At 45.8% G+C, this 22,698-nt stretch overlaps 1 protein-coding gene and 1 long non-coding RNA gene across 4 annotated transcripts in view; one reads left to right on the plus strand and one right to left on the minus strand.

Moving 5' to 3' along the window:
- Positions 1-22,698, plus strand: part of LOC137536591 (uncharacterized) — a 156,340-nt gene that overhangs the window by 99,507 nt on the left and 34,135 nt on the right. The gene's annotated exons all lie outside the window — the stretch shown is intronic.
- Positions 1-22,698, minus strand: part of CHAT (choline O-acetyltransferase) — a 146,628-nt gene that overhangs the window by 72,806 nt on the left and 51,124 nt on the right. The window contains exon 8 of the mRNA XM_068258835.1: positions 6,442-6,611. Coding sequence (XP_068114936.1) covers positions 6,442-6,611 — 170 coding nt within the window. The remainder of the gene's footprint in view (positions 1-6,441; positions 6,612-22,698) is intronic.

Genomic DNA, 22,698 nt, shown 5'->3' on the forward strand with positions numbered 1-22,698 from the left:
GAGTGATACCTGGTTGGTTGGCTGACATGTGCCTGCTGATTCTGGGGTGAGGGGTCAAAGTTTGGCAGGTCGAATACGCTTTGTGTTCATCTGCTGACGCGAACGCAAACATACGTTTTTCACTGGGAACTGTCCACCGGTGAACAGTTCGGGCCATCTCTTTAAATGAGTATTGACACGGTTTAGAATATGAAGTGGTTATATCTATAATGTACATGTAAATGAAATCTAGGAAACAAAAGGATACTGTCTTGATTACATAATAAGGTATTTATATCTGTAAATATGTCAACAGATGTCATACTGGTAACCTCTACCTAAGGTTAAATATTTTACTAGTTAAGTGAAAGCTAGTCGGAATGTGATCACAACATGTTCTTCTGACTAATTAACTCATATATTGGACAGCAGTCAAGAAAAGGGCAAATCTAAAGGGATAAATCTGATATTTTTTTTTAGTAAATTTGTATTTGAAAACAGATGGAAGGGTTGATTCCCCCCACTCCAATCCCATTGGAAAGAAATGGTCTATTTAGTTGCATACTTTGCTCAGTACAGCTGCATCTGTGTTGTACATGTTGTGTTTACACACAGGCATCTGGCCAAGACATACCATTAAACTTCTAAAGAAAATAGACTCAGTATCGGTCAATAGCGCAGGAAATTGTTTGTAATGTATAATTCAATAACATAAATAAATTGCTTGTGTTAGTTGTCATATGAAAATTATTTACCATAAATATGTAAGGCATTAGCTTTATAACGTCAAACATCTATAATAGTAGACATTACATCAAAATATGGTAATAATTCTCACAGAAATACCTTGGGCTGCTTAAAGAGACTGTATAAAAAAAAATGCCCCTGGGGGGTACTCCCCTCAGGAGGGTGAAGCCTCTGGATCCTATTAAGGCTTGCCCGTCCAGGTGGGAAAACTCTGTACACATAAACCCCAAGGATAGACTTGATCTTTTTTGTATTGTTCTAAGCTCTGAATGTTCCACCACAATTTGATATGATTATTATATGCATTTTTGTATTGTCTAAACAACTGCCTGCTGTAATCAGAGATGTGGATTTCTGGATGTGAATTTGTAATACATTTCTCAGTTTCATTCCATCTAGCTTCTAAGGATTCAAGTAACCACTCCATGCTCAGAGGACTAAATACTCTCAATACAATGACAGTTATCATTTGTTTCAATTGGTGCATATATTTGTATCAATGATGCTGGTGATAGAGCAGGGCCTATTGGATAGTCTCTGTGAAAATGGTAGTTAAACAAGAAATGTTTTCACTGCACCCATTCATGCAGAGGGTGCTCTGGCATGCATGAAAAAAGGGCTCGGCTGGATAACAAAATGGCGCCGGTGGATAACGATAAATATCGTTGTTAAAACAGACAGTAAATAATAACGAAAACATATTAATGTTAAAAATCGTTGCGTAATTCAACAATACAGCTCAACCCAACCCTACTCTCGCACAGAACCCTCCCCTGGTGGTTCCTAAAACTAACCACTCCCCTAGTGGCGCCTAACCCTAACCACCCCCTGGAGTTGCCTAACCCTAACCCCCCCCCCCGGTGGTGCCTAACCCTAACCACCCCCCTGGTGGTGCCTAACCCTAACCCCTCCCTCTGCAGAAACAGCCTTTTCCACAAAGAAATGATAATATCTTTGATAACGTAAAATCTGTACATACAAACAAAATAATATGACAAAAACTATAACGTTATAAGCTTCTAAAACGATAACATACTTTAAAAACTTTAATATTCTAATGTTGTTAACGATATTTATCGCGGTGCCCTTTTTTCTGATTTTTTTCGCCGTATTAACGATAATTGCATTAAAGTTTATGGCGGCACCCTTTTCGTCCTCAGCAGGCAGCCTTTTTTCCTGCTGTCGTTCTCTGGGCGATCAATATGCAGTTTACTAAGATGAAAAGGAATGTTGCCGATCGAAACAGCACTATAGTAGTCATATGGATTAGTTGGCATGTTAACAGAGGTAACATCAGGGAGCTACCGAAGCCTCCCACCGCAGGGTTGTATGCAGACACAATTAAGGTTTTTGGTTACTCTTACTTTCCGTTGGCCTGGTTCTGACTTGGGCAATACTATGCTGGGAGGCATTTTGTTGTGAATTGGTGTGTGTGGGGATGTGAATGTATATTTTGTATATAGCACTGCCCCTTGTACAGCACTCTTGACAAAGCCCTTCAGGGTGAAACGGAGGATGCACAAGGAACAGTGATGGCACAGTGTTGTGACCTAAAAACAAATTCAGGTTACAAACAAACCTACAGTCCCTATCTCATTCAATAATCAGGGACTACTTGTACTTTGCAAGGAGAAGGAGGGTTTGCCACCCTTCATGCAAGGTACCCCTGTGTTAAAGGTGGCCTGCTGTCAACGGTTTGGGGAAGAAGAGAGATACTTCTTGCCCCCTTTTCCTGGTCAGGCACACTAAACCCCTGGATTATCCATCAGATGTCTTTGCAAAGTCTTGTCTGAAATTCTCTTCAATGTCCCAATCCCAGTCCCAGTCCATCACTAACATTTTCTTGTTAGTATGTGTTCCAGCATGTGAGTGCTGTAGGTAGCCATCTTTTTATTGAGGCACAGGGGGCAATGTACACCTAATCATGCATGCAACCAGATGCATGCTAATGCAGGTGAACATGTCATGTATGGAAATGAACCCTAGATGCTCAGTTTTGAGTTTAGATAGGATTTCAAATAAAACATAATTCAAAACGTTTTAATAAAGTAATATTTTTTTTACAAATAAAACTATTTTTTGATGAACTTGAAGCGAGCAATATGGAGGGTGCCATTGTATTTCCTTTTGATAACTTGTCAATGACTCTGCATTATATTCATGTTTTCTCTCTCATGTTAGTCTGAAGTGCTCACCCTGGCAACAGTTGTATTTCACCCTGACAGGTCACCCCTCTGCTCTCCCATTGGAATCAGCAAGAAGCAGTGATGGTAATTACTCTCACCTCTTCTGGTTCCTGTGGCCTTTTGGCTCTCTCCTCTGGCTTGATCTGATGCCGGTCTCCTGTACTGGATCATTAAACTGGGACCCAGTACATGTAATATAAGATGCTGGCATCCGTACTGGCATCCATACAAGTGAGGGGAGTAAATTGGAGGAGGAATTGGATAGGTGAGAGAAACTTACTAGCACTGCATCTTGTTGATACGATTCTCGGCAAAAAGGGGTGAAACACCCTGGTTAACACCGCAATTGTTGCCCTGGGTGATGAACACAGAAAATGTTACCAGAGAATTAATGTAAGGGGGGAGCCACTAGACTACCAGGGAAAACTATATGCATGGTGATGTTCTTTGAATCTGATTCCTGTGATGGTCAATCTTTCTTAATATTCTTAATATTTCCTACAAATTACAAGAGCTACACATATTACTGTATCTCTCAGTCTGAATCCCTAGCATCAAAAAACACTGCAAGTGGGATGAAAGTGAGATATTTTGTGCAACTTTCCCCCTGGGATCACTTGTGTGCCGCACCCAACAGCGTGCCGCTTACCGTGGATCATCTCACTCCTATTATGGGTAGTGGATTAAGCACGTGTTTTTTTTTCTGCCAACCACAGCACCCCACAAGATTCAGCAAAGAGAAATCATAGGGTATATATGGAGTGAGAGGAACCAGAAGACAACCAGGACCTACTGTAACAGGAAGAGTAGACCACTGAACTACCAGGAAAAATATAAGCAGGCGTAAGGGACCACTAGACTACCAGCAACAGCTATAAGGTGGGGAAACATGGACCACTAGACTGCCAGGATAAGCTATAAGGGGAGGGGGGGCATTAGACTACAAAGGAAAGCTATAAAGGGGAAGAGAGCACTAGACTACCAGGGGAAAATATAGGAAGAGAGGGAGACCTTTAGACTGGAGGTAATTCAGAAGGGGAACCACTAGGTCTCCAAGGCAAGCTGTAAGAAAGGGGGGATATTACTAGGAAAGTCAGTTTAGCCACCTCCTATAACCTCCCATTGCTGTCACGTTAGTGGGTGCACTTTTGAAACCACCCCCCTGCATTATAACGCAACAAATTACACTTTCTATACACCTTTGATTTTACCTTTTTACCTTTTAGATTTATGTTTACTATCATTACAGTACGTGTGCGGGTGGGGGAGTACATAATGCAGAAAAAAACAACAATAATTTTACAATAATAATGGGTGAAAAATTACATACAATACATAGGAAATAAAATAACTCCTATGGTTAAAAAACACCCCAAAAAAGTCTATTTTTTTTCTTGAAAACCGTAATGTACACAGTATATTACTAAGGTGCCATAAGAAGAGATAAAGCTATTGCTAATTCAATAGGGGCATAGCTAAAATGTCAAAACTGCTCTAGTCCATAAGGGGAAAACAGGTCTAGGTGTGAAGTGGTTGAATAATACCAGTTGCCTGATCTTTTGGCAATAGTGTCTCACAGTCTGATCTTTTGGCAATAGTGTTTTACAGAGGCACTCACCTGGAACAAGCATGCAGCCCAGTGGCGTAGCTAAGAAGCTGTGGGCTCCGATGCAAGTTTTACAATGGGGCCCCCCAAGCACTCTATACATAACAACTGATGTGGCGCACCAAAACCTGCCAATGGCAACTTCAGTGTCAGAGGTGCAAGAAGGGAATGGGGAGCAGTTTGTTAATAATTACCACTATTCAAAGTATCTATAGAAGTGATTATTATGAGAACAGGACCAATAGAGAGCTAATACTATAGTTGAGGGAGGACCCTTCAGGGGCCCTGATGCGGTGGCTACCTCTGCAACCCCTATTGCTACGTCCCTGATGCAGCCAACTTAGTAGACACTTGATCTGCAAGAACAAGTATGAAGGAGGCACTCAACAGGTGGTAATTAAACTTGCGTTTAATAAAAGTAGCTTAACACGACATGTTTCAGGGTTTCCCCTTTCCTCATGTACACCTGAGGAAAGGGGAAACCCTGAAACATGTCGTGTTAAGCTACTTTTATTAAACGCAAGTTTAATTACCACCTGTTGAGTGCCTCCTTCATACTTGTTCTTGGATCCTGTCGTGTGGAAGTGGTGACCTACAGAGGGATTGAGCACCGGTGGACCAGGCTGTCAGTCCTGGGAAAGAGGTTGCGTTGGGATCTTTGTGCTTTTGGACACTTGATCTGCACAATCATTCTGGGTCAGCAACTCAAAAATTATTAGAGGAACAGAATCAGCACAATTAACATTTTTAGAAGGAAGTTAATAACAATAACTTTCACAGCAATCCTTGGAATTGGTTAAATCATTAAAGCGGACTTGAACCCAGAACTTCTTCTCTGCTCTAAAAGATACACAACAGCATAATAACCTTGAAACAAAAACATTTCTTTGTTACATCGGATACAAATTATGCCATCCTGCTTTCATGGAAGCAGACATAGGGTAAGCATCCTGTGTTTACAAATCAGTATCTCTGTCTCATCCTGAGCTGACACGGCTGACAAGATTAAATTACACTTGTGATTAGTCACAGAGGAAGGGGAATTAAGGCGCGTACACATGCCTGATTTGTTCAAACAACGTTCTGACTACAGTATCCCCATGTGTACAGTCTGTCGGCAGGCTGATAAGGCTGGTTTTGACCGATCCGCCGAGCGAAAATCAGGCTTGTGTACGCTCCTTTAGACAGTCTAAACTATCTCTAGATACAGTGCCGGTTCTATACTTTTTGCTGCCTGAGGCAAAATTGTGAGGATGCGCCCAAACCTCTCCCCCCCCCCCCCCCCCCTCCGAATTGGAATGATCGCACAGCACCCGACAATCTGCACCGCACGTTGTAGCTGCGGTGAGCCCCCCAAAAAACAACCTCGGAATAGGTAGGTAGCCAGGTATAGGTGCCCCCAGTATTGATAGCTAGGTACAGTTGTCACCAGTATTGGTTAGCCTGGTACAGTTGCCCCCAGTACAGGTTGGCCAGGCACTCTCTTCACTTCCTGTTTCTGCCTGGTGCTGCCCTCAGACTTCTGCTTCCTGAGGACATTGCCTCACTTGGCATCATGGGCGGACTGGGCCTGTTTAAATATATACAGGGCACATTTCTCTATGTTTTCCTTCTGTCCTGTGCAAGAGTTCAGGTCCACTTTAATAAAAATATTACCATATATTGTACACTTCAAAGCTTTTCAATCCATCTCTTTTAGAAACTAAAAATAAAACCAGCAAATGAAAAAAAAAAAAGATTCATAATTTTGACACAACTTACTACTCGTGGTGTAAAGCTTTCACCCAGGACAAAATGACAGTGGTGTCTCTTTCTGGCCATACAAAGCAGTCTGAGCATCTTTTTACAATTCATTATTATCATACTTCTGCAGTAAATTACAGAATACTTATTTTAACCTTGCAAAGAGAAACTTGGAATTACCTGCATAGGCTTGTCATACCATCGATTTCCTCCATTTTTGTCAATACCTCCGCCATGCAGAAGCTGAAGTGCTCTGTTGGTTTCATTCGTCTCCAGACCTGTTGGTGCATCCAGGCACACTATACACATACATCTCTCTATCATATCTAGAGAGTCACGATTTGTGGAGTCTGTGGAACGGAAATACAAAAACACTGTTACATATGTGCTAAAATACATTGTCTACCATAAAAGAACTGGTGTACATTTTATGGTTGACTTGACATTCCCTTGGTCTATATAACGTTCTATCCAAGTCAACTATATATGCACCAAAACTAAACACATGCCCTTAAAGGGAATCTGAAGTGAAAATAAACTTATGATTTAATGATTTGTATGTGTAGTCCAGCTAAGAAATAAAACATGATCAGCACAGATATAAGTCTCATATTGTTTCCAGTACATTGTCCATACTACACATACAATTCGTTATATAATACGTTTTTTTTTTTACCTTCAGTGTCACTTTAAGTTAAGAAGTGAAGTTGGTATTTGCAGTTGCTGAATAGTGTGCTGGTTAAGGGCTCTACCTCTGACACAGGTGATCAGGGCACAATTCTTGGCTCTTGCTGTTCAAGAAGCCAGCACCTATTCAGTAAGGAGACCTTGGGCACAACTCCCTAACACTGCTACTGCCTACTGAGCGTGCCCTAGTGGCTGCAGCTCTGGCGCTTAGAGTCCACCAAGAGAAAAGTGCAATATAAATGTTTTGTGTCTTGTCTATAATAGACCTTGACGCGTCCCTCTTGTTGCCAGAAATGAAGGCTTAGCTGCCATGCAACGGGCCTAAAATAGATGAAGTGGTGGAGCTATGATGATTAGACTGCTACTACTCGTTTTAAAATGGGCAACCAGATATTCCTGACTCAGAGGCGGCCCTAGGGTACGCGGGGCCTGGGGGAGTGTCATATGCGGGGCCTAGGGCCATAAGTGTAGGCCATATACCGTACCACCACACTCACGGACTTATCCACCTCTTATGCAGTATGCCTTATTATTGTTTAAAAACTTGTTAAAGGCACTAAGCTAACTGATATAGGAACAATTACAATACGTAATGTATTCAAACGGACAATAGTACTACCATTCGCCGTTTGATGACATTACTTATTGTTGTTATTGTTATATTGGTTTTGTGGCCTTTAACCAACTGATGGGTTCTAGGCTGGCCTGGAATGGGTGCTAGGCTGAATAGGGAGAACAAAGTTTGTATTTCTATCCAGACACACTCCACAGCCAGCCAGCTTAGCACCCATCCCCAACTCCTCACTAGGAATGATCGGAAAGTGCAATTTCCGATTCCACGGAATTCCGGAATTCCGTCCGCGTTGAATTCCGTAACCGTTCCGACAGAAACATTTCAGTAATCTCAATTGAAACCTCGTTTTTGATAAACGTAGGCCATGGGTCCTAGTGACTGTTCCAGTGGGCTTTTTTTTTTTTTTTTTTGCAGCAGCAGCAGGAGTTGTTGCGTAAGCCATGGGACCTAGAGGTGGTTCCACGGCGGTCATCATAATTTTGGTTTGGAGCAGAAAGAGTTGTCGCGTAAGCCATGGGACCTAGAGGTGGTTCCACGGCGGTCATTATAAATTTGGTTTGGAGCAGCAGGAGTTGTCGCGTAAGCCATGGGACCTAGAGGTGGTTCCACGGTGGTCATTATAATTTTGGTTTGGAGCAGCAGGAGTTGTCGCGTAGGCTATGGGACCTAGAGGTGGTTTTATGGCGGTCATTACAATTTTGGTTTGGAGCAGCAGGAGTTGACACGTATGCTATGGGACCTAGAGGTGGTTCCACGACGGTCATTACAATTTTGGTTTGGAGCAGCAGGAGTTGTCGCGTAGGCTATGGAACCTAGAGGTGGTTCCACGGCGGTTATTACAATTACAATTGGTGCTGAAATAATTCCAATTTTCATGCAGAAATCCTGTAAGTTGGTTTTTGTTAAGCCTCTAATTGGTGATGAAAATCCGATTTTCATGCAGAAATCTTGTTGTTTTCACTTTAAGCTTCTTCTAGGTCTTCCTTGTGATTAGCTTAAAAAAATTCCACATTCTGACAGAATTACGCATAGAAATTCCGGAATTCCGTTGGAACGGTATAGCAACGGAAAGGAATCACCAATTTCCGACTGGAATCGCGGAAAACCGAATTCCGCGGAATGCGGTGAGCATCCCTACTCCTCACCAGCCTTGTACCCATCCCCAGCTCCTCAGTCAGCTTAGAACCCATTCCTTGCTTCCCAACCAGCCTAGTGCCAATTCCCAGCTCTCCAAGGTAGCCTAGTACTCATCCCCAGCTCCCCAGCCAGCCTAGTACCCATCCCCAGCCCCCCAGTCAGCCTAGCAACCATCCCCAGCCAGCCTAGCACCCATCCCCAGCTCTTCAGTCAGCCTAGTACCCATCCCCAGCTCTTCAGTCAGCCTAGTACCCATCCCCAACCAGCAGAGTACCCATCCCCAGCTCTCCAAGGCAGCCTAGCACCCATCCACAGTTCCCCATCCACCCTAACACCCATCCTTAGCCAGTCTGGTACACACCCCAAGCTTCCCAGCCAGCCTGTACCTATCCCTAGCTCTCCAGCCAGCTTGTACCTATTCCTAGCTCCCCATCAAACCTAGCACCAATCCCCAGCCAGTAGGAGTTGTCGTGTAAGCCATGGGACCTAGAGATGGTTCCACGGCGGTCATTATAATTTTAGTTTGGAGCAGCAGGAGTTGTCGCGTAAGCCATGGGACCTAGAGGTGGTTCCACGACGGTCATTATAATTTTGGTTTGGAGCAGCAGGAGTTGTCACGTAGGCTATGTGACCTAGAGGTGGTTCCACGGCGGTCATTACAATTACAATTGGTGTTGAAATAATTCCGATTTTTATGCAGAAATGCTGTTGGTTGGTTTCTGTTAAGCCTCTAATTGGTGCTGAAAATCCGATTTTCATGCAGAAATCTTGTTCACTTTAACCTTCTTCTAGGTCTTCCTTGTGATTGGCTTAAAAAAAAAATCCGCATTCCGACAGAATTACGCATAGCAATTCCGGAATTCCGTCGGAACGGTATAGCAATTCCGTTCCGACGGAAAGGAATCGCCAATTTCCGACCGGAATCGTGGAAACTGGAATTCAGCGGAGTGCAGTGAGCATCCCTACTCCTCACCAACCTTGTACCCATCCCCAGCTCCTCAGTCAGCTTGGAACCCATTCCTTGCTTCCCAACCAGCCTAGTACCAATTCTCAGCTCTCTAAGGTAGCCTAGCACCCATCCCTAGCTCCTCAGCCAGCCTAGTACCCATCCCCAGCCCCCCAGCCAGCCTAGCACCCATCCCCAGCCAGCCTAGCACCCATCCCCAGCTCTTCATTCAGCCTAGTACCCATCCTCAACCAGCGGAGTACCCATCCCCAGCTCTCCAAGGCAGCCTAGCACCCTTCTGCAGCTCCCCAGCCAGCCTAGCACCCATTCACAGTTCCCCATCCAGCCTAACACCCATCCTTAGCCAGTCTGGTACACACCCCAAGCTCCCCAGCCAGCCTGTACCTATCCCTAGCTCCCCAGCCAGCCTGTACCTATCCCTAGCTCCCCATTAAACCTAGCACCAATCTCCAGCCAGTCTGGGAGCTCCAGCCTGAGCCCCCTCCAGCTCCAGTCCATAGTCGACTGACCCAAATGCCCCTGGGGCCCTCAGGCTGAGGCTCTTGCATGTTACCTTAATCTGACATTTGGCAAGCTTTATGTTAGTGCAGAAATTCATTACAAAAATGCAAATGGCATAGTACAGCATGGGCGTTCCTAGGGTCCTTGGAGATCTGTGGCACCTGTGGGCACTAGGTGGGGGGTATATGTGGCACGCTCAACGCGTCGCTGCAAAAATGGGCGTGGTCATGCAGTGAGTGGGCGTGGCCTTGGGTGGGGCCAAATGTACATGAACTTAGCAGCTGTGTAAGCTACAGATAACGGGCCTGCCCATCGAAATATTGAATGGAGCCCCCTGTTCTTTATTTAGATAATTTATAATCAGTATAGGCATAGATCAAAGATGAATACGCACATACAATTTTGATTGGTCAATCACTGACCAATTTTACCACCCCCATGCAGTAAGTGGGCCAACAGACAATAACTTTATGAACAGAGCTAAAATTGGCTAATCAAAATTGTATGTGTGTACCAGACTTTACAGCTAATACTGTACATACTGAAAGTAGCAGGGATCAGCATACAATACAGCTGGTTTACAATCAGTAAAGGCACAGAGTAACACCTTATACTGTACACACTGGAGGTAGATCAGCACACAGTGCAGGCACTAGAGAACAGCTCATACTGTACATACTGTAGGCAGCAGAGATCAGCACACTTCAGCTAGCGTACCGAAAAATATGAGGGTTACGTTATGTGGCACCGATAAATGGGTGGGCCATGGACAAGAATGTGGGTGTGGTCACGGGTGGAGACAAATTTACATGAACTTAGCAATGGCGGGACATTAGATTAGGACGAGTGCCCAAACTGCAACCCAAAAGTTACTTATCTACCGCAAAGTGGCAACAGCAATTTAAACCAAATACTGTACAAACGTTTTAACTCATACATGAACATTATGGAAAATCCAAGTTGAAAATAAACTGTGAAGATAAACAATTTCATCCATCCTACTCCTGAAAAATGTATTCAATTTTTTTTAGAACCTCCCAGTTTTATTTTCTGTTTAAAAAGCTAAAAAAAAGTAGGTTTAATGCTATTGTCTTATATGATGATGATGATTCAGCTTTTCCCATAGTCTTGAAGTTAGCAATCATGTGACCCCCAACAAGACAAATTCAGCAATCATGAGGCCCCCCATCAAGACAAATTCAGCAACCGTGAGGTCCCTATCAAGACAAATTCAGCAATCATGAGGCCCCCAACAAGACAAACTCAGCAATCATTAAGCCCCGCAAGAGACAAATTCAGCAATCGTGACCTCCAACAAGACGGATTCAACAATCATGCGGCCCCCAACAAATCATGAGGCCAACAAGACAAATTCAGCAATCTTGAGGCCCCCAACAAATCATGAGGCCCCCAACAAGACAAATTCGGCAATCAAGAGGCCCCCAACAAGTCAAATTCAGCAGTCATGAGGCACATAAATAGACAGCATTTCACATAAATAGGCAGAATGCCCCCTTAATATGGTAGACACCTCTCCCCTGGCTTCTGAATTCTCCTCTACTGGCTGCTATGCCTGATAATACTGTTTTTGGCTGGATTGGGGATGATGTATAGGCTGAAAGGCCTGGCAGTGATGCTGTGGCCAGGCTGGCGGTGATGCTGTGGCCGGGTTGGCTGGCGGTGATGCTGTGACCTTTTTGACAGTGATTCTGGGCTGGTTGGCTGGTGGTGATGCTGGGCTGGCTGGCCTGGATAGTTTAGGTATTGACAGGTGCCCCCTAGTTAAGGTAGTGACAGGAGCCCCCCAGTTTAAGTAGTGACAGGCGCCCCCCAGGTTAGGTAGTGAGTGACAGGGACCCCCAGGTTAGGTAGTGAGTGACAGGGACCCCCAGATTAGGTAGTGAGTGACAGGGCCCCTAGGTTAGGTAGTGAGTGACAGGGACCCCATGTTAGGTAGTGAGTGACAGGGACCCCCAGGTTACGTAGTGAGTGACAGGGACCCCCAGGTTAGGTAATGAGTGACAGGCGCCCCCCAGGTTAGGTAGTGAGTGACAGGCGCTCCCCAGGTTAGGTAGTGAGTGACAGGGACCCCCCAGGTTAGGTAGTTAGTGACAGGCGCCCCCCCAGGTTAGGTAGTGAGTGAAAGGCACCCTCCAGGTTAGGTAGTGAGTGACAGGCACCCCCCAGGTTAGGTAGTGAGTGACAGGTGCCCCCAGGTTAGGTAGTGAGTGACAGGGACCCCCAGGTTAGGTAGTGAGTGACAGGCCCCCCCCACGTTAGGTAGTGAGTGACAGGGACCCCCAGGTTAAGTAGTGAGTGACAGGGACCCCCAGGTTAAGTAGTGAGTGACAGGGACCCCCAGGTTAGGTAGTGAGTGACAGGCGCCCCCCAGGTTAGGTAGTGACAGGGACCACCAGTTAGGTAGTGAGTGACAGGCGCCCCCCCTCACCTGACACAGCCAGCAGCGTCATACCAGCTGGCGAGTAGTTAGAGCGGGCGCACGGACCCACCACGCGCTATATGCGGAAGTGATGTCACTTCCGCATATCAGTGCGGTTTCCGCTAGGTCCTAGCGCCCGCACTAGTGGATCTGGCTGATCGAGGTCTGATGCTGGCAGCGGTGGCCAGCGCGCGGGGGGGGGGGGGGTGGCACGGGGAGGGCAGCGGGCACCCCTGTAAATAGATTAGGGGCATCCTAGGACATGTTGGGGCCACGGGCCCCCCTAACATAGGGCTAGTGACGCCGCTGCAGTACAGTAAAGTGTGCTGTAGACAGAAACCTAAGCAATAAAAGGGAGGTCGGTGCAAAATATAAGGCGCATTAAACAAAAAAGGAAGATCTGAGTATTTGTAAATTACACACTGCTTAGAACACAAACCGCTAGATTTCTGTAGACCTTTCCCTCACCAACAACAAAATGAGCATGGTATAGCGGGCATGACATGCGGGGCCCTCTTCAGGTGCGGGGCCTGGGGCAATCGCTCCACTTCCCCCCCTCCCCCCCAAAGGCCGCCTCTGCCTGACTGGATTTTGAAGCGTACAGCTACAGTAGGGTCTGGGACACTTATTTCTGAAGCACAACAGATGCATGTTCTGGACAAAACAAAAATCAAAATAATGCTTGACCTTCATAGATTCAAAAATATGGGCGTCATAGTACTTAGCGTACGTAAGGCTCCTTTTCCACTTGCAAGCACAAGCACAAATGTGTTTGCGCTTGCAAAAGCTTCTTTTCCTCCTGAGGTGGCAATAATTGTGCTATACTATGATTGAGCTTGGAAAAAATGGAAACGCTAATGGAAAAAGTGCATTGTGATTTACATGTAAATCACGGTGATGTAAATCACGGTGCACTAGAGATCGGTAAAATGCCGGCGATCGACTTGTTCAAGCGGATCGTGGCAAGTGGAGATGGGTCCTCCTTATTCTGATTTGTTTGTTTTTTCCTTCCAGTTTTTGACAATAATATATCTGACAGCCAACAAACAAGAATTTACTGGTCTCCGCAGCTGTGGTGTAAGAATTTTCATAGGACTCCCAAAATACATATGATGCATATCACAAGTTAAGTCTTGGTTATGTCTTTGTATGCTTCTGAAGTTGAGTAGTGTGTCACTACTATACTATAAAACACTCTGTTTTAGATGTACTGCATCATTACAGAATCATTTATTTGTACAGTATTTTTGAAACTGTGAAAATAAGGTTGTTTTTTTTTGTTTTTTTTGTAATACATAAAGATGTTGTCATAACAGGTTCCTGAATAAATAATGTTTAGAAAGCATCTTTACTTAATACAACAAATAAAAATATTATTCACTTCCACTGTTTTATAACTACTGCTTTAATGGCCCTTGGATGATTCAGTGATTCTAAATAAGAGTGTTGTTTCAAAAGGTTATACTGTATGTCTGGCTCAGTGACCCTTTGAAGGAAAACAGATATGAGAGGATTATGATTGCTATTGACTGCTGCCTTCTAGAGAAGTGGCTTTTGTGCTGATCCTATAATACTTTTTGAGTCAACGGTGCAGGATGAATTAGGTGTTTTGACTCCACAAGCTGCATGCTTGTTGCAGGTATGTGACTTAGACTACCGACGCCTAAAGACAACAAAGCAGCTGGTATTTTAAGGAAATAATAAAGATGGCAACCTCCATTTTCCATTCACTTCACACAGGTCCAGACAACGTCTTCCAGCACCTGACCTAAGGCAGAAATGCTAAAGTCCACACCACCACCTTCATTGCTAGCTCAGACCTTGGGGCTTAAAGGACCAATATCATAAAATAAAAATTGTAAGATTTAAAATGTGTGTAAACATACAAATAAGATGTATGTTTCTTTTTAGATAAAATTAAAGGGAAGGTTCAAGGTGAGGTAAAAAAAAATAAAAATCCACTTACTTGGGGCTTCCTCCAGCCCGTGGCAGGCAGGATGTGCCCTCGGCGCTGCTCCGCAGGCTCCCGGTGGCCGACCTGGCCAGGCCGGCTGCTAGGTCGGGCTTCTTCTGCACTCCAATCTGCGTTTCACGCGGGCGCGCTGACGTCATCGGACGTCCTCCGGGCTGTACTGCGCAGGCTCAGTAGTTCTGAGCCTGTGCAGTACAGCCCGGAGGACGTCCGATGAAATTAGCGCGCCCGCGTGAAACGCAGATTAGAGTGCAGAAGAAGCCAGACCTGACATCCGGCCTGGCCAAGTCGAGGCGGCTACCGGAGACCATCGGGAGACTGCGGAGCGGCGCCGAGGGCACATCCTGCCTGCCACGGGCTGGAGCAAGCCGCAGGTAAGTGGATTTTGATTTTGATTTTTTTTTTGGCCTCACCCTGAACCTTCCCTTTAACCATGCATTACTTTTCTCATATGTTGCTGTCACTTACAATAGGTCGGGCAGTAGAAATCTGACACACCAACAGGTTTTGGACTAGTCCATCGCTTTATGGGGGATTCTCAGCATGGCTTTTATTCTTTGTAAAGACACTCCCGCTAAAGGATATACAGGTAGTCCCCGGTTTACGAACGCCCGACTCACGAACGACCCGCCGATACTAACGCCCGCCAACCCGCCGCAATGATGTCACGCCGCCGGGGATTACCTGTTCTGCTGCCATTTTTAATGCAGAGTTGGCACAGCAGAAGGTAAATAGAGGACATCTCACCTGTTCCATGGCTGTAGAAGGTCCCAGCGTGCAGTCTGGAAGCTCGCTCCGTCCACTGTCCTCCCGGCGGCTTCACATGCGTCGCATAATGACGCAATCAGGAGAAGCCCCCTAGTGGCGGCGCCTGCTAATGCGTCATTATGCGACGCATGTGAATCCGCTGGGAGGACAGTGGACGGAGCGAGAAGATGTGCCACGCAGGCGCAGCTTCCAGGCAGCACGCTGGGACCTTCTACAGCCATGGAACAGGTGAGATGTCCTCTATTTACCTTCCACTGGGCCAACTCTGCATTAAAAATGGCAGCAGAACAGGTAATCCCTACTTAGGGACGGATTCAGGTTAAAGTGGACCCAAACCAAACATTTTTTTTTATTCAAAATATGTAGTTGCACCACTCTGACACATACAAAGATAAATAAATACTCCTTTAAGTCTATGAGCATTTCAGTGCATGCTTTTCACCCTTCTCTTTTCATAACTAGGGTTATACAGGTGGCAGCCATTAGCAATTCCTCCTTTGTTGGACATCTCATACTCCACCAGTTTGCCGGATTCTGTCCCGGCAATATGAAAGGAAGGGAGGGGTTCCTCCAATAAATATAAAATATTTTATATTTTTCATCATGCAGCTGAGAAAGGCTGCTATTTATTATTATAATTTAGAAAATAGGTTTTATTTCTGAAATCTTGTATTTTTAATTTGGGTCCACTTTAACCACTTGAGGACCTAGGGCTTTACCCCCCTTAAAGAGAATCTGTACTCTAATATTCTTACAATAAAAAGCATACCATTCTATTCATTATTTTCTCCTGTGCCCCTCTGTGCTGTTTCTGCCACTCTCTGCTGCAATCCTGGCTTGTAATTAACAGTTTTAGGCAGTGTTTACAAACAAACTAACCAGCTTGTAATAGGCTCAGCTAAGCATAGTGTGTGAGTCATTCAGAGTGTGCAGGGGGCCTGCAGAGGGTGTGTATCGCTTCTACCAGTCACAAGCAGCCCTGCACATTCCACACAATCAAGCCTTAGCCCGACAAACAGGACAGAGGAAAGATACATTGATTTATTACAGAGACAGTGCAGTTAGGAAAGACTGCAGTAAGCCAGAGCAGATTAGAACAGGCATAGGAACTAATAGGATAGAAGAACTAAGGCTGAAAAATTTGTTACAGAGTCTCCTTAAGGACCGGCCACTTTTTTTCCATTCAGACCACTGCAGCTTTCACGGTTTATTGCTCGCTCATACAACCTACCACCTAAATGAATTTTGGCTCCTTTTCTTCTCACTAATAAAGCTTTCTTTTGGTGCTATTTGATGGCTGCTGCGATTTTTACTTTTTATTATATTCATCAAAAAAGACATGAATTTTGGCAAAAAAAATTATTTTTTTAACTTTCTGTGCTGACATTTTTCAAATAAAGTAAAATTTCTGTATACATGCAGCGCGAAAAATGTGGACAAACATGTTTTTGATAAAAAAAAAACCCATTCAGTGTATATTTATTGGTTTGGGTAAAAGTTATAGCGTTTACAAACTATGGTGCAAAAAGTGAATTTTCCCATTTTCAAGCATCTATGACTTTTCTGACCCCCTGTCATGTTTCATGAGGGGCTAGAATTCCAGGATAGTATAAATACCCCCCGAATGACCCCATTTTGGAAAGAAGACATCCCAAAGTATTCACTGAGAGGCACAGTGAGTTCATAGAAGATATTATTTTTTGTCACAAGTAAGCGGAAAATGACACTTTGTGACAAAAAAAAAAAAAAAGTTTCCATTTCTTCTAACTTGCGACAAAAAAAAAAAAAAATCTGCCACGGACTCACCATGCCCCTCTCTAAATACCTTGAAGTGTCTACTTTCCAAAATGGGGTCATTTGTGGGGTGTGTTTACTGTCCTGGCATTTTGGGGGGTGCCTAATTGTAAGCACCCCTGTAAAGCCTAAAGGTGCTCATTGGACTTTGGACCCCTTAGCGCAGTTAGGCTGCAAAAAAGTGCCACACATGTGGTATTGCCGTACTCAGGAAAAGTAGTACAATGTGTTTTGAGGTGTATTTTTACACATACCCATGCTGGGTGGGAGAAATATCTCTGTAAATGACAATCTTTTGATTTTTTTTACACACAATTGTCCATTTACAGAGAGATTTCTCCCACCCAGCATGGGTATGTGTAAAAATACACCCCAAAACACATTGTACTACTTCTCCCGAGTACGGCGATACCACATGTGTGGCACTTTTTTGCACCCTAACTGTGCTAAGGGGCCCAAAGTCCAATGAGTACCTTTAGGATTTCACAGGTCATTTTGCGGAATTTGATTTCCAGACTACTCCTCGCGGTTTAGGGCCCTTAAAATGCCAGGGCAGTATAGGAACCCTGCAAATGACCCCATTTTAGAAAGAAGACACCCCAAGGTATTCCGTTAGGAGTATGGTGAGTTCATAGAAGATTTTATTTTTTGTCACAAGTTAGCGGAAATTGATTTGGTATTGTTTTTTTTTCACAAAGTGTCACTTTCCGCTAACTTGTGACAAAAAATAAAATCTTCTATGAACTCACCATAGTTCTAACAGAATACCTTGGGGTGTCTTCTTTCTAAAATGGGGTCATTTGTGGGGTTCCTATACTGCCCTGGCATTTTAGGGGCCCTAAACCATGAGGAGTAGTCTGGAAATCAAATGCCGCAAAATGACCTGTGAAATCCTAAAGGTACTCATTGGACTTTGGGCCCCTTAGCACAGTTAGGGTGCAAAAACGTGCCACACATGTGGTATCGCCGTACTCAGGAGAAGTAGTATAATGTGTTTTGGGGTGTATTTTTACACATACCCATGCTGGGTGGGAGAAATATCTCTGTAAATGACAATCTTTTGATTTTTTTACACACAATTGTCCATTTACAGAGATATTTCTCCCACCCAGCATGGGTATGTGTAAAAATACACACCAAAACACATTGTACTACTTGTCCTGAGTACGGCGATACCACATGTGTGACACTTTTTTGCAGCCTAGGTGCGCTAAGGGGCCCAACGTCCTATTCACAGGTCATTTCGAGGCATTTGTTTTGTAGACTACTCCTCACGGTTTAGGGCCCCTAAAATGCCAGGGCAGTATAGGAACCCCACAAGTGACCCCAGCCTCGGACAGGCCCACCGAACCACCGATGGTCCCATCGGTGGGCCCCGGCCGTCCCGCCTCCTGGGGGCCCCAGTGCTAAAAAGGAGGGGGGCTAAGCGCAGGAAGGGGGGACATTGTGCACAGATCGGCGGGGAGGGGCGGAAGCCTCCCCCCCCTCCCTCACCTAGGGGCCCCCCTTCTGCGCTCCCCCCCCCTCCAGAATTGCAGCCAGCGGCAGCACCGGGGAAGAATCACTTAACGGCATGACGGAGAGATCCGTAGCTCTGCGTGCCGCTGGCTGGTCTCTCTGTCTCCTGAACTGACTGTCCAATCACGCTCTCGCAGGAAGTACTGCGAGAGTGTGATTGGACAGTCAGTTCAGGAGACAGAGACCAGCCAGCGGCACGCAGAGCTACGGATCTCCGTCATGCTGGTAAGTGATTCTTCCCCGGTGCTGCCGCTGGCTGCAATTCTGGAGGGGGGGCCCCTAGGTGAGGGAGGGGGGTGGCTTCCGCCCCACCCCGCCGATCTTTGCCCGCTGCCAACCTGATTGCATTTGAGGGGGAGGGGGGGGGGAGTATCTGCCACCAACCTGCCCACATTACGATTTTCAGGTGTCTGCTACCCACATTACGATTTTCAGGTGTCTGCTGCCCACATTACGATTTTCAGGTGTCTGCTGCCCACATTACGATTTTCAGGTGTCTGCTGCCCACATTGCGATTTTCAGGTGTCTGCTGCCCACATTACGATTTTCAGGTGTCTGCTGCCCACATTACGATTTTCAGGTGTCTGCTGCCCACATTACGATTTTCTGGTCACTGCTGCCCACATTACGATTTTCAGGTGTCTGCTGCCCACATTACGATTTTCAGGTGTCTGCTGCCCATATTACGATTTTCTGGTCACTGCTGCCCACATTGCGATTTTCAGGTGTCTGCTGCCCACATTACGATTTTCAGGTGTCTGCTGCCCACATTACGATTTTCAGGTGTCTGCTGCCCACATTGCGATTTTCAGGTGTCTGCTGCCCACATTACGATTTTCAGGTGTCTGCTGCCCACATTACAATTTTCAGGTGTCTGCTGCCCACATTGCGATTTTCAGGTGTCTGCTGCCCACATTACGATTTTCAGGTGTCTGCTGCCCACATTACGATTTTCAGGTGTCTGCTGCCCACATTACGATTTTCTGGTCACTGCTGCCCACATTACGATTTTCAGGTGTCTGCTGCCCACATTACGATTTTCAGGTGTCTGCTGCCCATATTACGATTTTCTGGTCACTGCTGCCCACATTGCGATTTTCAGGTGTCTGCTGACCACATTACGATTTTCAGGTGTCTGCTGCCCACATTACGATTTTCAGGTGTCTGCTGCCCACATTGCGATTTTCTGGTGCCTGCTGCCCACATTGCGATTTTCTGGTGCCTGCTGCCCACATTGCGATTTTCTGGTGCCTGCTGCCCACATTGCGATTTTCTGGTGCCTGCTGCCCACATTGCGATTTTCAGGTGTCTGCTGCCCACATTATGATTTTCTGGTAACTGCTGCCCACGTTACGATTTTCTGGTGTCTGCTGCCCACATTACGATTTTCAGGTGTCTGCTGCCCACATTACGATTTTCAGGTGTCTGCTGCCCACATTACGATTTTCTGGTGACTGCTGCCCACATTACAATTTTCAGGTGTCTGCTGCCCACATTAGGATTTTCAGGTGTCTGCTGCCCACATTACGATTTTCAGGTGTCTTCTGCCCATATTACGATTTTCTGGTCACTGCTGCCCACATTGCGATTTTCTGGTGCCTGCTGCCCACATTGTGATTTTCTGGTGCCTGCTGCCCACATTGCGATTTTCTGGTGCCTGCTGCCCACATTGCGATTTTCAGGTGTCTGCTGCCCACATTGTGATTTTCTGGTAACTGCTGCCCACGTTACGATTTTCAGGTGTCTGCTGCCCACATTGCGATTTTCAGGTGTCTGCTGCCCACATTGCGATTTTCTGGTGTCTGCTGCACACATTGTGATTTTCTGGTGTCTGCTGCACACATTGTGATTTTCAGGTGTCTGCTGCACACATTGTGATTTCCAGGTGTCTGCTGCACACATTACGATTTTCAGGTGTCTGCTGCCCACATTACGATTTTCAGGTGTCTGCTGCCCACATTACGATTTTCAGGTGACTGCTGCCCACATTGTGATTTTCAGGTGTCTGCTGCCCACATTACGATTTTCTGGTGTCTGCTGCCCACATTACGATTTTCTGGTGTCTGCTGCCCACATTACGATTTTCAGGTGTCTGCTGCCCACATTACGATTTTCAGGTGTCTGCTGCCCACATTGCGATTTTCAGGTGTCTGCTGCCCACATTACGATTTTCTGGTCACTGCTTCCCACTTTTGGGGGGGGGGGGGGGGGTATCTGCCACCAACCTGATTGCATTTTGGGGGGTATCTGCCGCCAATCTGATTTCATTTTGTGGGGGTATCTGCCGCCAACCTGATTGCATTTTGTGGGGGTATCTGCCGCCAACCTGATTGCATGTTGTGGGGGTATCTGCCGCCAACCTGATTGCATTTTGTCGGAAAATCTGCTGCAATTTGACTACTTGATGAATTATCATGAGGCATGTAACTACTTGAATATTTTATCTAAAATGTATCTGGCCGGACCTAATCTCTGTGAATAACACCGCTACTTATGTTGTGTTTGTTTTTTTTTTAAGTCTGCCCATGACTCATCGTGACCACGTCGATGTTCCAGTGCGTGGTGACACCCATTTACTTTCTCTGCGGCGCGCTGCATGTGGACATATCCCTATTGGAGGCTGTCCTCAAAAGTGCTCACGATCTTTTCCCTACCATAAACTCATGCAAATTTTCTAGAGTACATGTGTATGTGAGCCCTAAATGGAGGGGGGGGGGGGGCAGGCTGAAACTTCCTTGGTGGGCCCTTAGTGTCCCAGTCCGACCCTGAGTGACTCCATTTTAGAAAGAAGACACCCCAAGGTATTCCGTTAGGAGTATGGTGAGTTCATAGAAGATTTTATTTTTTGTCACAAGTTAGTGAAAAATGACACTTTGTGAAAAAAAACAATAAAATCAATTTCCGCTAACTTTTGACAAAAAATAAAATCTTCTATGAACTCGTCATACACCTAACAGAATACCTTGGGGTGTCTTTTTTTCTAAAATGGGGTCACTTGTGGGGTTCCTATACCACCCTGGCATTTTACGGGCCCAAAACCGTGAGTAGTCTGGAAACCAAATGTCTCAAAATGACTGTTCAGGGGTATAAGCATCTGAAAATTTTGGTGACAGGCTGTTTATGAGGGGGCGAATTTTGTGGAACCGGTCATAAGCAGGGTGGCCTTTTAGATGACAGGTTGTATTGGGCCTGATCTGATGGATAGGAGTGCTAGGGGGTGACAGGAGGTGATTGATGGGTGTCTCAGGGGGTGGTATGAGGGGAAAATAGATGCAATCAATGCACTGGGGAGGTGATCGGAAGGGGGTCTAAGGGGGATCTGAGGGTTTGGCCGAGTGATCAGGAGCCCACACGGGGCAAATTAGGGCCTGATCTGATGGGTAGGTGTGCTAGGGGGTGACAGGAGGTGATTGATGGGTATCTCAAGGTGTGATTAGAGGGGGGAATAGATGCAAGCAATGCACTGGCAAGGTGATCAGGGCTGGGGTCTGAGGGCATTCTGAGGGTATGGGCGGGTGATTGAGTGCCCTAGGGGCAGATAGGGGTCTAATCTGATGGGTAGCAGTGACAGGGGGTGATTGATGGGTAATTAGTGGGTGTTTGGAGGAGAGAACAGATGTAAACACTGCACTTGGGAGGTGATCTGATGTCGGATCTGCGGGCGATCTATTGGTGTGGGTGGGTGATCAGATTGCCCGCAAGGGGCAGGTTAGGGGATGATTGATAAGTGGCAGTGACAGGGGGTAATTGATGGGTGGCAGTGACAGGGGGTGATTGATGGGTGATTGACAGGTGATCAGTGGGTTATTACAGGGAAGGACAGATGTAAATAATGCCCTGGCGAATTGATAAGGGGGGGTCTGAGGGCAATCTGAGCGTGTAGGCGGGTGATTGGGTGCCCGCAAGGGGCAGATTAGGGTCTGATCTGATGGGTAACAGTGACAGGTGGGGATAGGGGGATGATTGATGGGTGATTAATGGGTAATTAGTGGGTGTTTAGAGGAGAGAATAGATGTAAACACTGCGCTTGGGTGGTGATCTGATGTCGGATCTGCGGGCGATCTTTTAGTGTGGGTGGG

The sequence above is a fragment of the Hyperolius riggenbachi genome, chromosome 10 (assembly GCF_040937935.1).
Source record: "Hyperolius riggenbachi isolate aHypRig1 chromosome 10, aHypRig1.pri, whole genome shotgun sequence".
Taxonomy (NCBI): domain Eukaryota; kingdom Metazoa; phylum Chordata; class Amphibia; order Anura; family Hyperoliidae; genus Hyperolius; species Hyperolius riggenbachi.